The sequence below is a fragment of the Pleuronectes platessa genome, chromosome 21 (genome assembly GCF_947347685.1).
Source record: "Pleuronectes platessa chromosome 21, fPlePla1.1, whole genome shotgun sequence".
NCBI classification, from domain to species: Eukaryota; Metazoa; Chordata; class Actinopteri; order Pleuronectiformes; family Pleuronectidae; genus Pleuronectes; species Pleuronectes platessa.
Window position 1 is genome coordinate 9,223,972 of NC_070646.1, and position 22,410 is coordinate 9,246,381.

The 22,410-nt window shown below is 44.6% G+C and overlaps 2 protein-coding genes across 3 annotated transcripts; one reads left to right on the plus strand and one right to left on the minus strand.

Annotated features, from left to right (window-relative positions):
* Window positions 1-675: 675 nt before the first annotated feature.
* On the minus strand, window positions 676-2,485 carry pigp (phosphatidylinositol glycan anchor biosynthesis, class P). Of its 2 annotated transcripts, none has more exons than XM_053414160.1 (5): window positions 2,383-2,485; window positions 2,013-2,097; window positions 1,804-1,876; window positions 1,601-1,719; window positions 676-1,108 (listed from the first exon to the last, which is right to left on the minus strand). In XM_053414160.1, the coding sequence occupies exons 2-5, from the start codon at window positions 2,095-2,097 to the stop codon at window positions 993-995; spliced, it is 393 nt and encodes a 130-aa protein (XP_053270135.1). In that variant the 5' UTR covers window positions 2,383-2,485; the 3' UTR covers window positions 676-992. The 2 variants fall into 2 exon arrangements, with proteins under 2 accessions (XP_053270135.1, XP_053270136.1); XM_053414161.1 differs by having other exon boundaries at window positions 2,192-2,456.
* Window positions 2,486-2,675: 190 nt separating this feature from the next.
* rexo4 (REX4 homolog, 3'-5' exonuclease) lies at window positions 2,676-8,031 on the plus strand. Its single transcript, XM_053414155.1, has 9 exons — window positions 2,676-2,760; window positions 2,878-3,177; window positions 3,280-3,608; window positions 3,687-3,833; window positions 4,526-4,719; window positions 4,831-4,919; window positions 5,013-5,087; window positions 5,678-5,752; window positions 5,901-8,031. Exons 2-9 carry the CDS (start codon window positions 2,968-2,970, stop codon window positions 6,057-6,059), a joined length of 1,278 nt encoding a protein of 425 aa, XP_053270130.1. The 5' UTR covers window positions 2,676-2,760; window positions 2,878-2,967; the 3' UTR covers window positions 6,060-8,031.
* Window positions 8,032-22,410: the final 14,379 nt, after the last annotated feature.

The following is a 22,410-nucleotide window of genomic DNA, read 5'->3' on the forward strand; positions in this document are numbered from 1 at the left end:
TGAAAAACTAAATATGAAATAAATTTTAAAAAATGCGCACCCACATCCTGCGCAGAAGCCCATTGTGCAGGAATTGCACGCGTATTTTTATTAATTTTTTTATTAAATTTCCCCCTGTTTTTATATTTAATTAATTTAAATTTTTCCCTGTTTTTATATTTAATTAATTTAAATTTACAGTGTAAGATGTTTTGCAATTGATAGGAGAAATCGTGCCAATTTTAAGAGTTCAGTATAGTGACAACTTGAAAATGGGAAATAGTGGGATTAGAATCCAGGTCCTTCTTATTGGCGAACAAACACTTTACCAACTAGGCCACACCGCCTGTTGATTGCAGTGAGGAACAAAGCACACTAAGAAGATGGACAAATTATTGTGTGTTCGTGTCATTTCATGCTGCTTTTGATAAACAATTCAGAGAAAATATTTTCTACTTTACTACATATATTTGACAGCCTTACTTAAAAGCTACTTTTATATTTTTGGCTTTTAGATACTGGATGATTTAACATACTTTAAAAACCTATTGTTAGAGAATAATCCAGTACCAGTTCCAACCTTGTCTTCGGACGCCTCACAAGAATCTGCTGAGGAAGAAGCACCGCGAAATGCGCTCCCTGGGCCACAGGGATGAGCCAGCCCCACGCCACTACGCAAATGGAAGATACTTACAGTTTATAAGATATTATAGTTTATCATCATTGCACAAAATGTTACAATATATAAAACGTCACATGAATAGAAAATAACCAGAAACTACCTTTGTTCATCAAATGGACAAGTTGCTCAGACAATGATGATATGTGTTACATCACAAAAAATAAATATCATTTTTAGCGTCGGTAAAACTTGACTCACTCAGTCTAACTTTGAGCCATATTGCATTGTTCATGGATAAATAATGAAAGCATTTTTCTTCCTTTATAGACATGGAGTAAAGTCTGTCAGTTAATCCCCAGCAGCTTCACTTCTTCTTCCTCTCTGCTTGGCATCATTTGGGCGACAAGTAGAACCTTTGGTTGACTTCGCTGATGGGAACATCTCTCAGTCTGGGGATTTGCCCCTTGTGGTTGCTGCTTTCTGTCATCTGGCCTCGGGAAAACACATCTGTGAGGGGAGGGAGACATACAAGGTGTTGAGTAGCTTTTCTTCTTGTACAAGCATTTTATCATGAGTTCTTTGGAGATGAACCTTGACACGTATATTTGCCTTTGCTCATTGTATACAACATAGTGCAAGTCCGTGTTTGTGTCCGTCTTTCATGCTGTGTTTAGGAATATTATGTGTGAATTTATGTTTATTAACTGATTCAAAAAACGTGTCTCAACTGTATTTGTCATTTATATATTAAATTGTTATACTAAAATGGAGCTGAGAGTGTGACATACAGCTAAACAAACAATCAATCACATACATTACATCACACTTTGAGCTTTTAAAATACTATTACAGTTCCCATTTAGAACTCTATCGGATAATTGTTATACTTCTCATTATTACTCTTAGCTGAAGAAATGAAACTGTATTGTACTAGTAGTATTAATATCAGTAGCTCCTGTAATGCAAGTCTTTATTCAAAACACGTGGACATGTCCTCACCTGTGATGTTGTCCACGGAGTCAAGTGGAGCCGTGTTGTTCATGTTGATTCCGAACAGCAACAGCACAGAGATCATCAGAGCAACCAGCAGATAGATCGGCACCGCGAGAGCCCAATACCTGCACGAGACTAAATGTGTCAGCAAACCTCCAGGAACAGAACTCATTAATGGATAATATCCGATCACTGTGTTTTCCACTTACTTCTGAGGCCAGTACGTCAGTCCTATAGAATGAAGCCACTCATCAGGGATGAAAGCCCACAGGCAATACAGATCTGTGGAGAGACAGTCCCATTACAGACAAGACACTCCAATCCTTAACATTCCCCATAACCCTGAAGAATTAGAGAAATAATAATAAATGATCACTCCTTCCGTTAGTTAATATACAAACTGAATGATCAGACTTACAGAAGCCAAACTGTGAGCTGAGGAAAAGCACAAAGCCATAGATGGCTCTCTGAGGCAGTGGAGAGGGGGAGTTCTCCACCATCATCTGAAAATGCACATCAACAACACCAATGAGGAAGAGGAGCGACCCAAACAACACGATGTACAATTCAAACAGGAAGTGAACAGGGGTTACTCACCTGTAAATAAAAGAATGTGGTTCTGCTCGCTACTGCCAACAGCTCTCATACAAATATCAAGTAATCATTTCCTGTTGCCAACTTTTCAGTGAATTCTGGATTGTTACGTTCTCTACGTGTATTTTTTTAGTAAAATATAAATAAAGTAGTTAACGTAAACTATAAAAACAGGTTATAAGCACAATTCCTACCAGACTCCTTCTTTTCCTGACCACAGAACTTCCGTAAACAGTATCGGCGAACAGCTATCTTTCATAAAAATCGTCCCACGTCATATGTAGCTCGGTGTGAAACTGTCGTCAAATATATTGGTCTGCCTTATAATTTAAAATATAAATCAACACTTTAAAGCGCCATTTATTTCAAGATAGGGATATTCTACGCTAGAAAACAAAAAGCGACATTGCAAATTACCCTAAACAATTGTGTTTTGTAGCTTTGCGAATAAGAAGTCGTGCGCATGTTACGCCAGCGTATGTCGGACACGTTAGCGCGTTGCACATATCGGAAATAAACTCTGCAGCATGGCTCGTGGGCGCCTGGAGTTTAGTAGAGCGCAGTTTAATCAGGTAATAATGACGATATGAGACAACTCTCTCTACTTCAGTGTTAACACGGTAAACACAATTATTGTGCAGTGACACAGTTTTAATCGTTTCCATTTTTAACGTTGCCTGTTGACGAAGTGACGGATCTGCGATGGTCCAGCGTGGCTGAGGACTGGGACCACCGAGGACCACACACACACACTTAGAAATAATCCACAAGAACTCTCCATGATGTCGAAGGTGAAGCCGAAGACGAGTGACTCTGCAGCCAAAACAAAGCAGCCCGTGTCCAAAACCAAAAACATCATCAGCGCGAAGAAGAAAAATAAATTCTGGTACGAGGAGAAGGTGAAAACGAGGAGGCCTCCTCCCAACAAGCAAGTGCTTCCTCCAACAGACGCCCAGCACTTCTCTGCCAACTGGAAAATATTGCAGGAGGTAAGAGTGATCCGTGTCTGACTATTGTCTCCCTACTCTCCTGTTCTGTTCTTTCTCTACCTGAAGAATGGTTCATAAACTTCTGTAAATCTTTTTTCACAGAAGTTAAAATCCACTCCACCGGAGCAGAAACCGCCGGTGACACCGAAACCTCAGAATGGAGCGCTGCCAAAAAAGAAGGCTAAGGAGATCTCTTCTAAAGATGCGTCCAAGATCGATAACACCGGTGCAGGGCAGACAGCCGCTGGGAAAACAGAAAAACACAAGAGCACGTCTAACAGTGTTGTCTCCAAGGACAACTTGAAGGTTCCCGATGTCTCGCAGACAAAACCGTCCACTGCCCCGAAAAGGAAAGGAGACGCTGGGAAGTCGAACAGCGAGCGTGCAGCCAAGAGAAAGAAGCCTGTCGTCGAAGAGACGAAACTGACAGAGTAAATGCACACACCGCTTTAATATCTGCTGATATTTTAGGTGAAGAATAAGTATGACCCTGTTCTCTGATCCCGTAGAGACGACCTGTGGTTTGATGACGTGGACCCCGACGACATCGAGGCGACGGTGGGAGTCGAGGCAGCGGAGATCATGAGGAAGAAGCAGGGCATCCGGCCGTCGAAGGACCCAGAGAGCGCCCTGGTGAAGGAGAAAGCCTTTGAGGGGTGAGTGTTGGTGCTAAGGAGATGTGCTTCAAAAGCTTTTCATACAATGATCCCATTTCATCATTCTTGAAAAGATAAAGGACAGGATGACACCTTAATACGACCTTATTCATTCCTTATAGGAATAAAAATGTTTGAATTCATAATTCAGCCATAAACAACTTTCTGATGCAAATGTTTAAGTCATAAACGGATAAATCCAGTATGACCTGAACAAAACAGTTGCACCAGTTTAGCTGCAGAGACATTAGACCTGTGCCATGAGGGAGAGAAGACATGTGTTCGTGCTTATTAAGGGCCATACTGCCATGTTTACATTTTTTTACATTTATTAACATTGCATATATAGTTAATATTACCACCGACTATTTTCAAAGTGATTTAGATTGCTGAATTTGCTTTGACACCTTCATCGCAGCCACTGATTCTTATTTATTTTCTAATGTTGTATTAAACCAACTTGCAGTTTTAACTTGTCAACTTGTTTGGTGTGGATTTTCCCGATTTGGGTGGTTTGTGAATGCAACCCTGACCTTTTAGCTGCCTTGATTTGTAAAACAAATTCATAGATCATCTTTTCAGCATTTGTACCAACCTTAGAGCAAAGGTTTCTTCCCAGTTTTAACTCCTCAGGCAGTTTGACGTCATAGTGATGACTCTCCTCTCTTTTCGCCCTGGTTCGCCATCATCAGCCTCACCAGAGCTGTGGCTATTGATTGTGAGATGGTGGGAGTGGGTCTGGACGGAGAGGACAGCATCCTGGCGCGCGTGTCCCTCGTCAACCACTTTGGAAAATGCATCTATGACAAATACGTCAAACCCACCGAGAAGGTGACGGACTACAGGACGGCCGTCAGCGGCATCCGACCACAAGACATCAAAGATGGTGAGTTGTGCGATGAGTTGTAGTCAAGACTAAGGAGTTATAAATAATTGATCTTTACCTTAAAATCGTCTTCACACGCAAAATGTATGTTGACTGTTTTCCTCACTGCAGGAGAGGATGTGCGCACCGTGCAGAAGGAGGTGGCTGAGATCCTACAAGGCCGAATCGTGGTCGGACATGCCATTCACAATGACTTAAAGGTAGCCAGGGTGTTTTAGCTGAAAGGAAATTAATTTGTTAATTTTCCAAATAAATATAAACGTGTATTAACTTGGCTTAAACCAACGTTTCAGATTTTACTCTTGGATCATCCAAAAAAGAAAATTCGGGACACCCAGAAGTATAAACCTTTCAAGAAGAGAGTTAAGGTAATTATATGCCCACGTTTACAAACATCAGGAATGTGACTCCTTCAGATCTGTGGATATTGTCGTAGACTGTATATAAAGATGGATGGCGTCTCACCACCTCCTCCAGCTATCATCAAATGAAGATAAAATATAAAATGCCGCCATCTTTCGGTTATTACATTTTAAAGCTAGAGGAGAATGGAGCCACGTTATCGAGGTTCCGCTGACACACGTGCTGGACCAATCGCTAGTCAGTCTCAGCTGTCAATCATGAACTGAACCATTAAACCCAAATTTACCTTGAAATTTAACATATCAGTGGTATATGACTCTGATTTCTGATAAAAAAATTATTCGACGTGTACTTCAATTATTTACTTTGGTCCAAGTTCCATCTGCTAACATGAAAAGGCAAGGGGTGTATGACTTCCACCACAGACAGCCACTAGGTGGCGATTGAGACACTTTGGCTTCACTTTTGGCGAGCTGTCATGTCGTCCATCTTTACACACAGTCTATGATTCAGCCCCAGCAGCGCTGCAGAGGATCTTTGACTCAGTCGTGACATTGAAGTGATAGTGATGATGATGATAATGTTCTTGTTACAGACGGGTCGACCCTCACTGAAAGTTCTCTGTAGAGAAATCCTCAACGTGAAGGTCCAGCAGGGTGAACATTCATCTGTAAGTCATCATAATGTCAAACAAAACTCTCGTCTGCCATTTTCAACACAATTGAACTCACATCTACAGTAGTAACATTATAAATAAAACACACAAAATATGACATCTTGGAGTTCATCTTTCTCTTCTTTCATTCTCTGCTCTCCAGGTCCAAGACGCACAGGCCACCATGAGGCTGTACACGATGGTCAGAAAACATTGGGAAGCCGAGATTAAAGCCAGTCACCAGAACAAAGACTCAGATAAGAAAAGTGAGCGAAAACCCAGGGCCCCTAAGAGCAAAGACAAGAAGCCCAAGGGCTTATGAACTGAGAGCCAGTCTGCATGAGGACAGATCAGCTCCGATCATCAGAACTGTTACCACGATTTAAAATAGTGATTCTCAAGATCTATCACAAGAGAGCGATGAAAAACAAACCATTCTGAATACAGAATAAATGTGTGACTCAGCCTGAGACCTTTAGTTCCAGGATGCAAAGGACTTGGTGGTTTCACCAGGACTTCAGCAAACCCAGGATTGTTGTGTCTAACATCTGGGAGAGATCGGAGCTTTTATTTACACTGAACCTTTCTGCCAGACGCCCTTTCCCAGTTGGTCCAGAGGACTCTGTCTAGGCTTCTCTTTGACTGAGGTGTTTAAAATCATGTCTCCAGTGTCACAGAATTAATGGTTGATATTGTGTTGTGGTCTGAGACTCAGTCCCGGTGAGTATCAGTATCACTATGAGTTGGAAGTTGCTCCTGCTCCCTTGTGACCCTCAGAGGATAAGTGTTATAGATGATGGATGGATGGCCCAGGTCTGGTATGAATTGTTGAGACGTTCGGTTTGTGATTTGATTCCTTGTTGCCTAAAGAGTTGTAAGTTTGGAAAAGTGTGACTAAATCACAAGATCTCTTTCTCTGTCCCTTTATTACATTTTGACCTCAGAAGCAGATGGTCAACATTTCATGTTTATGATTTTACAATTTGCTTTTCTCACACGACCCAATGTCATCTCAGAGGTTTGGAAGCAGGTGAACAACATTTGTCGACCTTATTTTTCTCACGCTGATGGTTTCTTGCTGTTTCGTCTGTCTGTTCAGAACGTAATCCTTTCATTTTAAATCTCAAGTCTTTCTCATTATTGTTTTTGCGTAATGATTTCGCATTTTTATCCAAACTGCATCATATGTTAAATATATGCATCATCACAGTCGGGTTTCACACTTGTGCTTTTCTTTTAACGTGTCTAAACCCGAGTCAGTGTAATTTGCCGCCCATGTTTGATTCATACTGTGCCTCGCTCACTGTAGAAATTAAACTAGGTCAGAAGAGTCCAGGCTCTTAAGTTTTTGGAAACCTCAGGCTGATGAAAATGTAATTTCTTTATAATTCTAAGACTAACGTACAAGTCGAGGTACAAGTATCTTTCAGTGTTAGGATGAACAACAGATTGTTTCTGCTTCTAATGCAAGTTTATGTTTCACAAAAGGGTTTTTCATGGTTGGGTTTGTTCTTGATGCAAAGCCCTGCACAGATTGTTTGAACAATCTTTTAATATTAATATTCATACAAAATCTTAAACAAAAAAGAGCGAAGGACAATTTTGGCTATTTTAATGCGGTTAAATCTGACCATTTCTATTTGTTTTCAGTTTGTTTGTGTATAATGATGTGAGGGATTTGGCTCCTTGTTGGCCAGCAGTGTGTCAGTGTGATTTGCTGCCCAGAAGCTGATGCACACTCTGCCCTCAATTGCTGAACTGAAGCAGATGCCCTCGGTCTGCAGCCTCCAGGCTCTAAATCAGGCTCCGTGCACAGAGCTGGGTCAGACACCTTGAGGGCCTGTGGCTGATGCATGGCAGACCTCAGAGTAAATGTGAACGCAGGTACTGACTCATCAGATGACACGGGGTGTCCTGCTACAGATAATTCCTTGGTATCCCATGAGCTCCCAGTGGAGCTTATGTCTCCCCCTGTCAGGCTTTTGTGAAACTACAATCAGGAGCACAGTGAGAGAAGCTGTTGGTTCCTGATCATTTAAAACAGAGAGACTACATTATTACATTTTTTTCAAAGACCCCCTACATACAAGACAAAATATCTGGGGGACCCCTTCATGTACAATTCTTGGAATAATTTTCACATTGCCAATTTTTTTAACTTGTGCGTGAAAGGACGGCACAAGAGAAAGTTGTCAGAATAATTTTGCATGTATTAAATGTATTTTCCCCGCAGATAAAGCCCATATTTTGACACAATAAAAAATAAACCAAGGAATCTCTCCTATGGAAATACATCCTATTTGTGTGGCTCATAAAGACAATGTGTTGCGGCACAATGACCTTCATCAGTTTATTTTTATATCTAAATTTTACCACCCTTGCTGCAAAGAACACTGTGGAATTCTTTACTAAACATTTTTTTACAGTTTTCTTTTGCCCTTCTTCATATTACCACTGTATCATCATTTTAATGTAGGAATCTGGAGACTTTTCACAAACCCTCTGACAGTGTGACACAAACCCCATTTATGAGAACCACTGATTTAAAATATCTGATAACTTGTCATCAGATAAACTGGATGATCATGATGTTGAGTTCGCTGTCAGGATCTGAACCTGCAGGAGTGAGGTCACATCCTCTGCGCTCAGAGAGACCGAAGGCCTGTATCACTGATAAATAATGAAAGCTCGCTCATCACACAGCTCCGTCTGCGTTCATGAGAAGGAGAAACACATCAGTGGTAATTTGATAGGGGGGGGGGGGGGATTTATTGCTAAAAATGGAGTCTGTAAACAGTTGGCATGACTATTTTTGAAGCTCTGTGGTCTCTTGAATTAACCAGAGCCTCCATAAAAATTTAATTACGCCGCACAGCAAACCGCTCCGACTAACTTCTCAGGAAAGAAAAACCTAATCTATGCATCACTGTGGGTTTGAAGAGGAACACATGTTGGACATAATTTGTTATAATAATTAAAATGATTACAGGTAATGCAACCACAAACAATTATTTGAACAGGATATCTGCATATATATAAATATAATATATTATTGTTTGTTTGCACTTTGAACGTTCATCAGTATTCACCCTTTATATGTATCATAGAGTGTCGTGGTTATTTTTTGGAGATGTAAACATTTTATTCCGGCTTCAGAAATACGCACAAGCCTTTTTTCAAGTGGAGGGAAACCTGTATAATAAATAATCTTTATTTTGTGGCATGGAAACTTCTCATGCAGTTATTTGGACACACTGTTGGTTCGGAACATAGTGGCTGATATATTCACAAACATGTATGTTCGAAAAAAATATATATTTATTCGTACATATATGTTTGTGAATAACCTGGTTTCTTTCGAAAGATCAAGTCTTGAAAAAGATAACGAGGATACGACTAAATTTTGGCAGAATTACTATTGGTGTGTAAATTACAATTGGTTAGTTCTAGTTGTATGTATGTATATGATAAAGTGACAGCTGGGTATATTGTAAAAGGATTTATATAAAGGACATTTATGAAAGCAAATTATGAGAATATACTCGAACCTGTTGAGGCCAAACTGAACATTTAAAAGTTTTGATACTAATACGTTTCTTTCTTTCATGTGGTATAGTCTATAGAAAACCATTTTCAAAGCTAAGCAACTGTTTCCAGGAAATCCATAAACATTAAACTGAAAAAAAAGAAAACAGAATCCGACTTTATTGACAAACATTTTATTTCTGAGAAATAGTGTATAAATGTACAAAGCCACATTATTCATTCATGACTCTGCATTGTGTTGACAAACAGAGCAGTTCATTAAATGTTTTGCTTACTAACTTTCCATCTCATCTGGAATCAGATTTATTTTCGTGCCCTATTGTTCAGCAGGCCTGTGTTATTGTGATTGGACGCATGGACTCATGAAATAAGAAGCAGACCACCCGCAAAATCCTGTTTTAATCAATCTATCAGTTGTAAATACAGGTGGATGTCGTGTGTCTGTATATATACCAACATTTTTTGTCACATTTTCACATCAATACAGTTTTTATGACTTTTAAAAATGAGTTCATCAAATGCTGGTCGGTTGACATTGAGAAACATAATGAAGCTGGGACACTGTCTCTTTACAGACGAGCTTTCTGCCAGTTTCCTCTCCTTGCTGGTAATCACGTGACCATCAGGCTGCATCCTCTCATTTAACAGATATCAGGATGCCACTGGAGGAATTGCTGCTGCTGCTGCTGCTGCTGCTGCCCCTAGCATGGCACTTGCTTTATAATCCAATATAAATACAAATGTGGCTAGCAGTCGTCCTGCACTGGGTTTGTGTCTCGCAGGCGATTCGAGTCAATATTGACATTTGTCTTCGGGGTCTGTGGGTTTTCAAACATGCAGCTATGAAACGGCAACTGTGTCGTGTACAAAATCGTATATTGTATCCCAACTGCTGAACATAAAAGATGTTCTGGGCATCACTCAGATTCATCTCTAAAGTGACATTTCTGAGCACAAAAAAGCAGCGAGTCAGTGGACACTATTTTTCAATTAGTGATGGGCGACATCAATAACGATTATTGGAGCACCAGTTCCTCACTGTCGGTCCTCAGGGCCGACCATCCTCTGTGTTTACCCTGACACACAGTCCTGATGTGCACCATCCAGCCAGAGACACAGTGCATGCTCATTTCTATGTGCAGCAGACGCCCTTGACATTTACAGGAAATAACGGCAAACCAATGAGACAGCGGCTGTCGTCACACAGTTGCTCCCCCCCCCCCCTTCTTCTATTGACCACACAATGTCTCCTAAGGTCCGCTGCTTGCTACTTCCTTATGCATGAGCTGCACTGTGCTGCCGCCAAGAGACCGACGGTGGATGTGTCCGTTTTGACTAATGCTCGCTCTGCTTGCGCACAAAGTTGGAACATCCAGTATTCATGCAGGTTTATGAAGAAAGTGGCGTCTACATTCTGTGGACGACTTCCGGGCCGTCTGGTTCTGGTCTGTCGACGCAGGGAGCGGGTTCAGTTTTGGAGAATTTGCCTTTATGAGCAGTGATCTTCAGTCTGTTTGTTATTGGACTGGGTCTGTCTTTAAGGATTTATCCTAATTTTATTCACAGCTGATGTTTATAATGCTCTGCCATGAAAATAACTGTGTCTTGTTGTGTTATTTCCCTTAACAACATCTGCTGTGTGGAGCTAAATGCTGTAGATACGTTAGTAGATGTATAACAGCTGAGTTAGACTTTGCCGAGAAGCTTCTGGCTGCTGCTTGAACAACCTGAATTATCTATGAATTCTCAGGTTCAACACTCGGGTACATTTTTGCATTTGACTGATTTCGGATGGCACCGCAGGAGTTAGGGATGCGGTGAATGAATAAGAACAGTGTGGTGCAGATGTGAGCCACACAGGCTGGACTAAATATTTGAATAAAAAGAGAAAGGGCGGCTATGCTCAACCTAAAACCTTTTCATATGAACGTGTAGCTGCTTGGTCAGTCCTGTGAACTTGTGGCAGGACAGATAACATATTTTTTAAGTCCACAATGTGCTTGAACAACAATTGTGCTTGTGTGAGTACATAGGTCAAATAGTCAACAATATTCCGGCATACTGAGGTTGGGTATTAGGCATGGATGTCGGACATATACAATAACTGGCCACTCTGTATAAATTATGGCTCCTTTATGGCCGCTGATTAAAAAAATCTAAATCCACCTCTGTGTCACAGGCCCGTCTTTGCGTTTCGACAGCTTCCACCCGACACACCTCCCTGACCCGAACCCCTTTATCTATACTGTCTCAACCCTTGAACATTAGAGTTAACTTTTTTGTGCGTGTGTGTAGAAAACAGCCTTTTAGAGGAAGGTGCGGCCTCTCTGTGTTTTAGCACAGGAGCCATGCGGCACCAGGAAGCCCAACCTCTCGTTGGCAGTGAGTTTGACGGATCACGCAGTCTGAACACACGTAAGTGAAACAGTCTGGAGACAGTGCAGATCTGTGGACGTCAGCTGTTGTCTCATTAAGAAAAGGAAGAAAGGAAGAGACGATGAATTAATAAAACCGGCTCTGTATTCATCAGCATCCCCTCTGCAGCTTTAAATGCTTCATTTAACAGTAACAGAATGTCAGTACTAATTCTAAATGCACTTAAAAGAAAAGAACAAACGTCCTCCACTTCGCCATGTTTTCCTTACTCATCCTTTTTCTGTCCGCACTCGGCTCTCACAAGAACAATTTGTGGTCAGGGGGAAAATGCCCCCGGCACCTAGCCATAGCCTTTGCCCTTTTACTACTCCTGTAATGTTTATGAGGCGATGTTGCACTCACTTTGAGTTTCCTGTCGATAAGTGCATCAGCAGCATAAGGAAACCCACCTCCTGCAGGAAGAATGTACAGCGGTGGGATTTCATTTTTCTAGTCTCGAAGACCATCTAAGGCACTTTACAGTCCAGGTTTGCCATTCCCACACAGTCACAATCTTGCATCTGTGTTGCAGTGCACTTCTTTTAGAACTCTTGACATAGGCACCACAGGCGATTTGGGGTTTGGTATCTTGCCCAAGGACACTTCTGCATGCAAATGGGGAGACTGGAATCGAACCATTGACCTTCTGGTCAGTGGATGAACCACTCCACCACTCAAGATTGCTTGAAATATAATACGCCCGACTCACATACTATTACTGGCAATAACTCCATTTCATATTACCATTGCTGCTCCCTTCCACTGACATTTTCCTAAGTGCAAATATGTTAAACATTGATGCACATTTTCATTATGTTACAAGTTGTTTTTTAGTTTTTCTCCACCTGTTGATAAGGTTTTCTTGGTAGTTTCTCCTCACTCTTGTTGAGGGTTAAGGAAAGAGGATGTTAAGCCTTGAGATAAACTGTGATTTGTGTATGTGGGCCACACAAATACAATTTAGATTGATTGATTTTTTGATATTTTGATATTTACATATGGATATTTTGCAGCAGTCGCTGTGTACTTTTGTGTTTTTTGTGTATGTGTCTTCCATGTGTCTTATACGTGATTTTACGTCGTCAAACTGTGTGTGTCTGATTAGAGATTATTTTTGCTTCAACCCTATATTTCAAGTCTCTCGAGGAATCTGAAATAATCCAATAATATTGATCCAGGCTGGTGTCAAGAAATCCAGAGCTATATAGCGACCTTAAAATGAACTCCAAACAGAAATGGATGCTTTTCTCTCTTCGTGAGTGGAGGTGTGCCCTCGGATGCAAAATACGCCTTCTTCAAAGCGGTGTGTGTCTGCTCTTCCTCTCGCTGCTGAAATCACCAGAGAACCCAGTGAGCCAGGCTCCAGCGCCACATCAACCCACCTGCTTCCTCTGCTGCCACATGACTGCTGATGTCAGCCCCCAGCCAGAGTCAAGGCTGGGAACCTGTAGACAAAATGGTGTTTGTGCGTCCGTCCAGCAGCGTGAGCGTGTGTGGGCTGTGCAGGCTAAAGTGGGAAGAGGAGGAGGAGGGAGGAAGAGGAGGAGAGAGAGAGAGAGAGAAAAAAACAGCCAATTAAACAGATGATGATAAATCAACACGCTCCTTCCGTTTATAGCCACGCGTGTGTGTTGCATCCTTATTGCGTTTTGTGTATTTATGAAGTTCAGTTATGAGAAATTAGCCTCTGTATCCACCGGGGGTCCTCCCACCCCTGCTGTCTTGTTCTCTGATCCGCCCACATGTATCGTCTGAGGAAGAGAGAGGGGGGAGAGAAAAAATAGTGCAGAAGGTGACGCTCATCCAGCGGAACAAGAGAGAGGGAAAAGGCAAAGAGAGAGAGAGAGAGAGAGAGAGAGAGAGAGAGAGAGGTGTCTACAGGCTGCATCCACTGAAACATCTTGGGGGGAATAAAGGGAGAAGGAGCTGAATGGTCGCTGCACCCTGCGCCTGGAAGCGTAGAGACACTGTCACAGAGGCTGGCAATTTTATTTTTTTTCCATTTTCCTGGCAATAACAAAAGAGGTGGGAGCGGGGAGATCGAGGGAGAACACGGGCAAGAAGGAGAGAAACAGATATCAGGGGGAACCTCTTGCTTCATTGCATCCCCGTGCCACCATCAGCATGACCATAAAGCTCTGGTGATCACCGTGCCAGAAACAAGAGAGAGAGAGAGAGAGAGAGAGAGAGAGAGAGAGAGAGAGAGAGAGAGAGAGAGAGAGAGAGAGAGAGAGAGAGAGAAAGAAACGAGAGATTTGCGTCCAACAGTCGCGCGCAGTCCTGGTTGTTTTTTGGGGGGGGTTTTATTATAAAGCGGTGGGAGAGAGAATAAACAAAAAAACAAAACAAAAATCCGACTGAATGCCCGCGAGAGACTGGATACTCTGTGAAATCATAAGAAAGAGCGATCTCACAAAGAGAACTACCTTGTGATCGATCGGTTACGCTTCATGTGCCGCACGCACGCGAAACCAACCTGAGCCAAGTGAGTATGAACCGTGTCTGTGTGCCTCGGTGTGTATTTATACATGTGTCTGTGCATTCGGTGGCTTTATATATATTTATATATATATTCCGTGTGATGTCCGAGCGGCTCCGTGGCCACATCCACAGAACACGGCGTCCGACAGCCACATTCAACAAGTACCGTATTATCCACGATAGCTGCGTGTTTTTTTTTCATATCCACATTTTGATCCTCCTGTGGCTCGTGTGTGTGCGCGCGTGTTGATGAGTAATCTGGAGGAATCAGGATGTGAGAGGAGAAATGATCACATAGGAATCACGGAGCTCTTCACTGCATGTGTTATACAAAGAGAAGTGTACTTTTACAAACACACACGCACACACACACACACACACACACACACACACACTGTTACACACACACATGGTTTAACGAATGTGACGCCTGGAAAAATATGAAATATAACAAACACTCCTCACTGCACAATTGGTGGGTGTTTCCCCATCTACACCACCACATCAGAGCAGTTTCATGCCACTGGGAGGAATGTGTGTGTGTGTGTGTGTGTGTGTGTGTGTGCGTGTGTGCGTGTGTCTGTGTTTGTGTTTGTGCATTCCTCTCAGCATCATTTTGTGTCTCGCCTGCATGAGTAACTGTCAATGTGTGTGTTGCTTTTGTGCCTTTTTTCCACGCACGCATTTTCGTTTTACTTGCCTTTGTGTGTGTGTGTGTGTGTCTCACTGTGTGCGTGTGTGTGGTTGTGCACACTTGGGTAAGTGTCAAGGCCTGAAATGGAGGTTTGATGAAGGTACCACAGGGGAGGAGGGCGAGACACACAAACACACACATGCATGACAGCGAGGGAGAGGAAGGTGTGAGGAAGAAATGTGGAGGGGAGGGGGGGGGGGGGGGGGGGGGGCTACTGGAGTGGAACCATGGGGAAGAACATAGCGTCACTGCGAGGGATCTGGTCCTGCAGGTCTGTGGGGGCAGTTGAACGTCTAGACTCTGTCAACCTCAGCTCCGTCTGCATCTACACACAAGGTCTCCAGTTTCATAACGCCTCTTTTTTTTTCTTCACTTTCTCGTGCATCACACGTTTTCTTTTTCCTTTTTTTTTGTTTTTGTATCGCCTTCCCTCTGCCAAGTGGCTCCAGCATGCTCTTCCCCTCTAATGGGAACTCAGGCTCCTCTTCCTCCATTTGCTCGCTCCCTGCTTTTCCCCACCTCAGTCCTGCATTATAAATCCACAGCCTGAGCTATTTTTAGATGTGAGGGTAACCCAGAAAACACCCCAAGCAATCGAATCAAGCAAAAAAAAAAAAATGATAGGAGGGGGAATACAAAGCCATACCCACCAGAGACAGTGGCATGTTGTCAGTGGATGTTATTTGTAGAGTTGTGATGGGGCTTGACAATAAGGGCCCTGCTGTTGAAGCAGGGGATGGGGATGGTGATGGCGATGGCGGGGGGGGGGGGGGGGTAAATCTATTTTTAGGCCGTGATTGCGTTACGCATCGGTCGTGTCCTGGGTTTGTGTGTGTTCCTTAACCCTGACCCTTCCTCTCTCCTCGTCCCTGACGGTTTTCTCCTCACGTTGTGGGAACTTTCCCTCGTGTCCCTTCAACTAATTTATTACCCGATCGAGCTGCTCCACCCCCCCTTCCCCACACCGTCGGCGCCTTGACCTTGACGCTCACCTCCAGCTCTCTTCACATCTTCTCTTTGGTCTCCATCGTTCCTCCTAGCAGAGGCCAACTTCTCTCCATCCTCCCTGGCTGCTGAGAGTCTAACCTGTGACTTCCCTTCTCCCTCCTCGGTGTCTAATCGCTGGATGGTTCAGAGGCCGGGCGTCTGAGCAGTCATATCTCTTTCCTCGAGCCGTTTCTCCCGTCTGGGCCCGTGTATCACGTCTTTGCGCCGCTGGATCGTAATGGGCCTAATTACGCCGTTGGGGCAGTGTCATTAATTAGAAGGAGACGGTTTTAATACTTCAGAGAGAGTCGGAAGGTGTTGGGGGTTAGGTCTATTTGCTCTCGATGCAAATTCCACCGAGAACCAGATTTCAAAGTCAAAGGATATTAGCTCAGATTTTTCCACGTTCTAAAATAGAGCTCCTTCCCGACATGACACTCGATCCCATCCCATGGATTTCTCCCCTCCTCTTGCACTCAGGGCTTTTTCAGGTTTTTACTCACCTCCCCTCCACCAGCCATTGCTCCTCAGGGAGTTTTTGTAACTCCTCTCCTAATCACTCCCCCCCAACAAAACCTCAACGTTTATCCTCCTGTGGGGCAGGCAGGATTTTAGTCACGGACACCGACTGAGCTTTCAGAGCTCCATTACAGGCTCCATCGCTGCTCATCTATTCCTGAATATGGCCTTATGTATTAATCATCCCCCAGCTAGCTAAAAGGAGAAAACCAGGAGCATATGATTGCCCCCCCCCCCCCCCCCTTTCTGTATCTTTAAAAAAAAAAGGTGGCTGGATCATAGCACGAGAACAGGGGCATCTCCTGGAGTTGGAAGTGGTGGGGGGACCAATATACACAAACCTGGAGCCCCCAGGGGGGTGTTGCTGCTGCAGTATGTGAGGATTGATCAGCCCCTGGAGATCGCCACGCTGGTGTGGTTGAGAAGTGGAGCTGCCCCCTGGTAGATATCCTCCCTGCTTGCTTAATTGATTGGCTATTTAAGTCATGTTTTGGGAATAAGCCCCTGTTGAGCTTTGTCATGATGAGAAATCCCCCCCCCCCCCCCCCATGTCTAAATGAGCTGTTCTCAGAGCTCTGGATCTTTGTGTGGCCTCCTCTTGTTTTTCATCTGCATACACACCCCTTTTTCTGTTCTTGTCTCCCCTCACTCTCTTACCCATTCATGCGTCTCCTCTCGCGTTCATTCTTATTTTGTTTGATTCATCCTCTCGCTCCGCTCACTATTCCTGCACATGCACCGACACCTTATCTGGCTTCCTCTCTCCTGGCAGCATCAGAGTTCCAGCGTGAGGCGCATTGACAATCTGAGGGAGGATGGGGATTGAGGGGGGAAGAGAGAGAGAGAGAGAGAGAGAGAAAGAGAGAGAGAGAGAAAGAGAGAGAGAAAGAGGACACTATGTGGTGTGACACCGCACTAAAAGGGGAGGTGACCGCAGTGCTTCCACCGCGCTGCAGTGCCTCGCTTTCTCCGGCTGGGGTCTCCTCAACACCAGGGAGTGTGCGTGCAAGGGAGGAAGAGGGAGATAAGGTAGAGACAAGGAGGGAGGGGTGAGGAAGGGAGGGGAGGCGATATGGATGGAACAGCGTGAAGCCTTGTGGTTACATCCTTTGATGTGACAGCGGGTGGAAAAAACAATGGCTGTGCACCAGAAACACATACGTAATTCGTGCACTGTCTCCCTCTCTCTCTCTTTCTATCTCATATACACGCTCACACTCTTTCTCTCTCTATCTCTCTATCTCTCACACACATAAACACACACACATACCTTATACACTCGCCTGCAATACCCTTCTTTCCCCCAGTGGTACATTTGCCATTCTGCTCAGCTGTATATCTGTTTTACATCCCTACACTTGTTTTCCTCCCTCTCTACCTCCTCCTCTCTCTCTTTTAAGCACTCTCTTTTCCTCTTATTAGTATTGCAGACCATTCCTTACCCCCCCAGTACACTCCCCCTCTTTCACCTTCACAATCGTTGAGGTACCATACCCCGAGCCACCGCAAGGTCTTTTTTTCTGTCTTCCTCCCCTCTTTGGTTTTTCCCAAGAGAGTGTGTGTGCTTTTCCCAAGCACACACTCTCTCTCTCTCTCTCTCTCTCTCTCTCTCTCTCTCTCTTTCTATCCTTTTCTCTCTCCTCGTCTGCTCTGTACCCCTCTTTCTCCATCATATCTCACTCCCTCCTATCTCTCCCCCCTCTGCGATTGGTAAAGGTTTTGGCTTTTTCCGCCAACTGCTGGGTCTGTTCCGCACAGTCAGCACTTCCCAAATTCCTCCCTTGCCTTCTCTCTCTCTCTCTCTCTCTCTCTCTCTCTCTCTCTCTCTCTCTCTCTCTCTCTCTCTCTCTCTCTCTCTCTCTTCCCGCCACCCTCCCCGGTTACTGCTGCTGGTACCTCACAGTCAATGCATCCCATAATCCTATGCTCCCTCCCCCTCTTGCTGCAGTGTTTCTGCTAATATATAGTAGCGTCAGTGCAGCCTTAGTGCATGTGCACGCTCTCACTCTCTCTTGTCCCCGTTCTCTTTCTCTCTATCTATCAGTCCTCTGCAGAAATGATCTTCCCTGAGTTATAACGATTAAGCCTTGTTTTGGTCTTCTTCGCCCTGTTTGCTGCACTCAGGTGTGTGTGTGCGTCTCCCTCCCTTTCTCTTCCTCCCCCCTCCCTCTCTCTCTGGGTTCTCTCCACCTGAGTGTGTGTGTGCAGTGGTGAGCTGGTAGTAGCAGGGTGGCGCAGGGCATGGTGGCCAAGGCAGGAAATGCTGCAGTAGCGAGATAGAGAGAAAGAGAGAGAGAGGTGGTGGTTGTGGCGGTGGGGGAGGTATTGTTCCTCCACTCTGCTCCTCTGGCTCCCCCCTCCCTTGCCTCTCACTCAGATTTTTACCTTTCTTCTCATGCGTACGCTCTGTCGCTCTCTCTGCCTTCCTTCTTCACCTCTGTGCTCGACTTCATTCCTCCATTTTCCATGCGACGCTCACTTTCTGTATCCTCCACACCTCCTCCTCAGGGTTTACCCCCCCTCTACTCAGTGGTGTTAGTTTATTTTTTTCAAAGCAATTACACTCGCTGTCAGTGATCAAAGTGTTGAGGCAGACTCTCAGGGATGTGCTCACTATCCCCCTGTATTAAACTGAAAACTGCAGGCATCCTGAAGTGCAACTAGAAAGCATTCAGCTCACATGCTCGTCGGGATCAATAATCGGGCTCTTGTACTTTCTTTTACTCAAAACCCTTTTAAAATGTTAAACCCTAACGGTGTTATTAGTTTGTGGAAAAGTTGGCAAGAGCCCAGCAACCCCTTACCCACTGATTAACCTCCAATTTAACTCAGATAAATGAAAGAATACTCAAGCAAATTCATAAAATCAATACGCTCACCACACATGACTCCCGGGGAACAAAAGGCCATTTAACCACACTTACAGAATCGTGGCTGTCTGCGTATAAAATATTCAGCAGTCCACCAATAAGCTGCAACAAGGAAGGAACTGCAAGGGTGCAGAGGTGCAAAGTGAAGTAGTCAGAGGGATGAAAGTTTCAGAGAAGCGTTCCCATCCCATCACAGGGAGGCAGAGTATGCCGCTGTCCGTGGTGCTGAAACACAAACCTCCCAACACAAGCTGGTCCCTGCTGGAAAACCCCACAGGACAAAGCTGAGTCTGGATACAGATCTTCTTACGCTGTCCCCTCCACCGTCCAACTCTCAAATCACCTCTTTGTTGGTGAAGTTTTCACTCAAAAATGGATTATTCCTATTAAACGTTTTTTAGATGTTCAAGATGCAGACTAAATTACATTGGCTCTGCGACGCAACGCAACTCTGCTCAACTGAAAAACTCGGTGCAGACATTTTTTGTCAAGCAAGCAGATCTCATGGTCCTGCAGAAAACACTGCAAAGAAATTGAAATTTAAGGCATTTAACGCTTAGGTACTTTATTTTTCTGATCTGTGCACATACGATACATAATTTTTTTTTTTCAGCTCTACGCAGTTTTGTAATTGCGTACTTTGGTTGTTTACCCATGCAATAGCCTTGATCTTACTTGAGCTTACCTGAGTGTCGTTAAGTCTTTTTCCAGGATCCTCCAAAATTGGAAAAAGTTGAGTTATCATGTCAAGAAAGGTCAAATTAAAATCAGAAAAAATAAACTTAATGTCAGTAAATGAACTGAAAAGAAGGGAAAGGCAACAAACTTCTCCATAAATCCAAAATGATCGAAAAAAGTGCAGTGAAATGAGCCAAACAACAGCAAATACACGTAAGAGAGGATGACTGCAGTGTCCCACAAGATAGGCAGCAAAAGTCTGAGAGGGGGAGAGAGAGGAGGAGAGAGTTGAGCCAAAGTGAAGGAATGCTACTTTGAGCAGAGGGAGGGAAAGAATGGGTCAGGAGGATAAAAAGAGGGGAGGAATGAAAGAAAAGACTGCATTAGAGCTGAGTGGAGGAAAGGGGGAAGGAGCGGAGAGAAAGAAAGAGAGAGAGAGGTGGTGGGGATACTGGATCGGAATGTTGGGATAGGAGGAAGAGGAAGAAGAAGTGAAGCCTTGATTCCCCTTCAATGAAATGTGATTCCCTTATGCGGAATAGTGGAGAGCGAGCGATGAAGGAAAAGTGAGCGAGTGTAGTGGGAGGGAGAGGAAGAGGGGGGGGGGGGGGGGGCAGTGAGACCTCACATGGGAGAGGAAGGGGGGAGGGAGCACGCTGGATTTCTTTGAACAGAGGAAAAAGGTTAACAACACAGATACGCCACACGTAGAGGCTTCTTTTTTTCTTCTTTTTTTGCTGCGAACGCGTGTCTCCTCTGAAGCCCCCCCCACCCCCACGGATGGCGCTGCAGCTCACGGGCGAACAATCTGACCTCGCTGGGAGAAGGAGAGAGAGAGAGCCAGACAGAGAGAGAGAGAGGGAAAGAGAGCGAGAGCAAATAACTCTGGCTTTTTTACTGCAGCAGAATTCATTCACTTTTATAGCGCACTCTCCTTTTCTCGATGCTCTCCTCCTCCCCCCTCGGTGCACTCCTTTCCTGCAACCCCCTTCTTCCATTACTGGGGTGCTACGTTCACTTTCTCCCCCCTCCACACCTCTATTTCTCCCTCGCTCCGGCCCTGTCTCCAGGTGTATGCCTGCCTTGCTTTGCCTGATTGTTCTGTCCTTTTCTATCCTTCCATTAAAATTCAGATTTATGGCCTCCTCCTCCTCCATCCTCCCTCTCTCCCCTTCTTACCCTCTACTCGTTCTTTCTGCTTCCACACACACACACACACACACTCACACACACACACACACACACACACACACACACACACACACACACACACACACACAAGCACACACACACACACACACAGACAGACGCATATACAAGGCAGTGCATGGGAGAAGTGGCAGGCAGAGGATTGGCTTGATTTTGTGTGAATCTTGGTGCGGTACGGTGTGTGTGTGTGTGTGTGGGGGGGGGGGGGGGGGTGCTGCAGTTTGTGTAGCACGCACACGGGCTGATTGAGGAGATCTAACATAAGTACGGACACTGCACTCTCGGGAGGCAATTAACACACATCACACACACACACACACACACACACATACACACACACAAACACAGTTATATTCTCACACACACAAACACACAAACACATTCAGTGCTGCTGGGGGGGGGGGGGGGGGGGAGCTGGATTTAAAATGTTCCTCTATTTCTTCCATATTTCTGAGCCTTCACCTTCTGTCACAGGCTCTTGAGGAAAAGAGCAGGGCTGCTGAGGTGTGGGAGATGTGTATGTGTGTGTGTGTGTGTTTCGTGTGTGTTTGTGTGTGTGTGTGTGTGTGTGGGGGGGGTGTCTCTGGTGATGGTGGTGTTGTTTGTGTGCTGGAGTCTCACAGTGGCCTAATTAGGGAGACGATTCGAATGAGCGGGGGCTCGAGCATTATCCACATGGAGCTATGGAGACAGGACAAGGGGCTATACAGGGCGAAAGCAGAGGGGCTGAGGGATGTGTTATTGATGCAAGATGTACTCTATATTATTGGCTAGGAACCCCCCCAGCCCGGTCACATAGCTTAAATATGCCCATACACGTGCATGGTGTTCACAATCCCCCAGTGAGGACGCTGACTCATGTGCTGCAGAGCCACCTCACCTGTGTGTTGTTGTTGTCTTTTGTGTTTGCACTAATAAGTTGGAGGCATGTTTTTGCTCCACGCAGGATGCTGTGCCGAAAACTCCCTCATCTTCATCCCTGCATCCCCCTCCTCTCCCTCTTCACTGCACCTGCACAAGGTCATTTTGCACCAAATCCACCATCACCATGATTACCAAGTGAAACCTTGTGCACATGCAGCCGCTGTAAGCATCCCCACTCTGTATTGCAATGTTGACAATCCACCGTCTCTTTCCACCCTCTGCTAAACAATTCTGCCCTTTTTCCCCCCTCTCTCTCTCTCTCTCTCTTCCCGCAGACTCCTCCGACTCCTCCCTCCTCCTCCTCCTCCCCTCGGTCTCTCTCATCCTCTCCCTCCCCCCCCCGGTCCTCT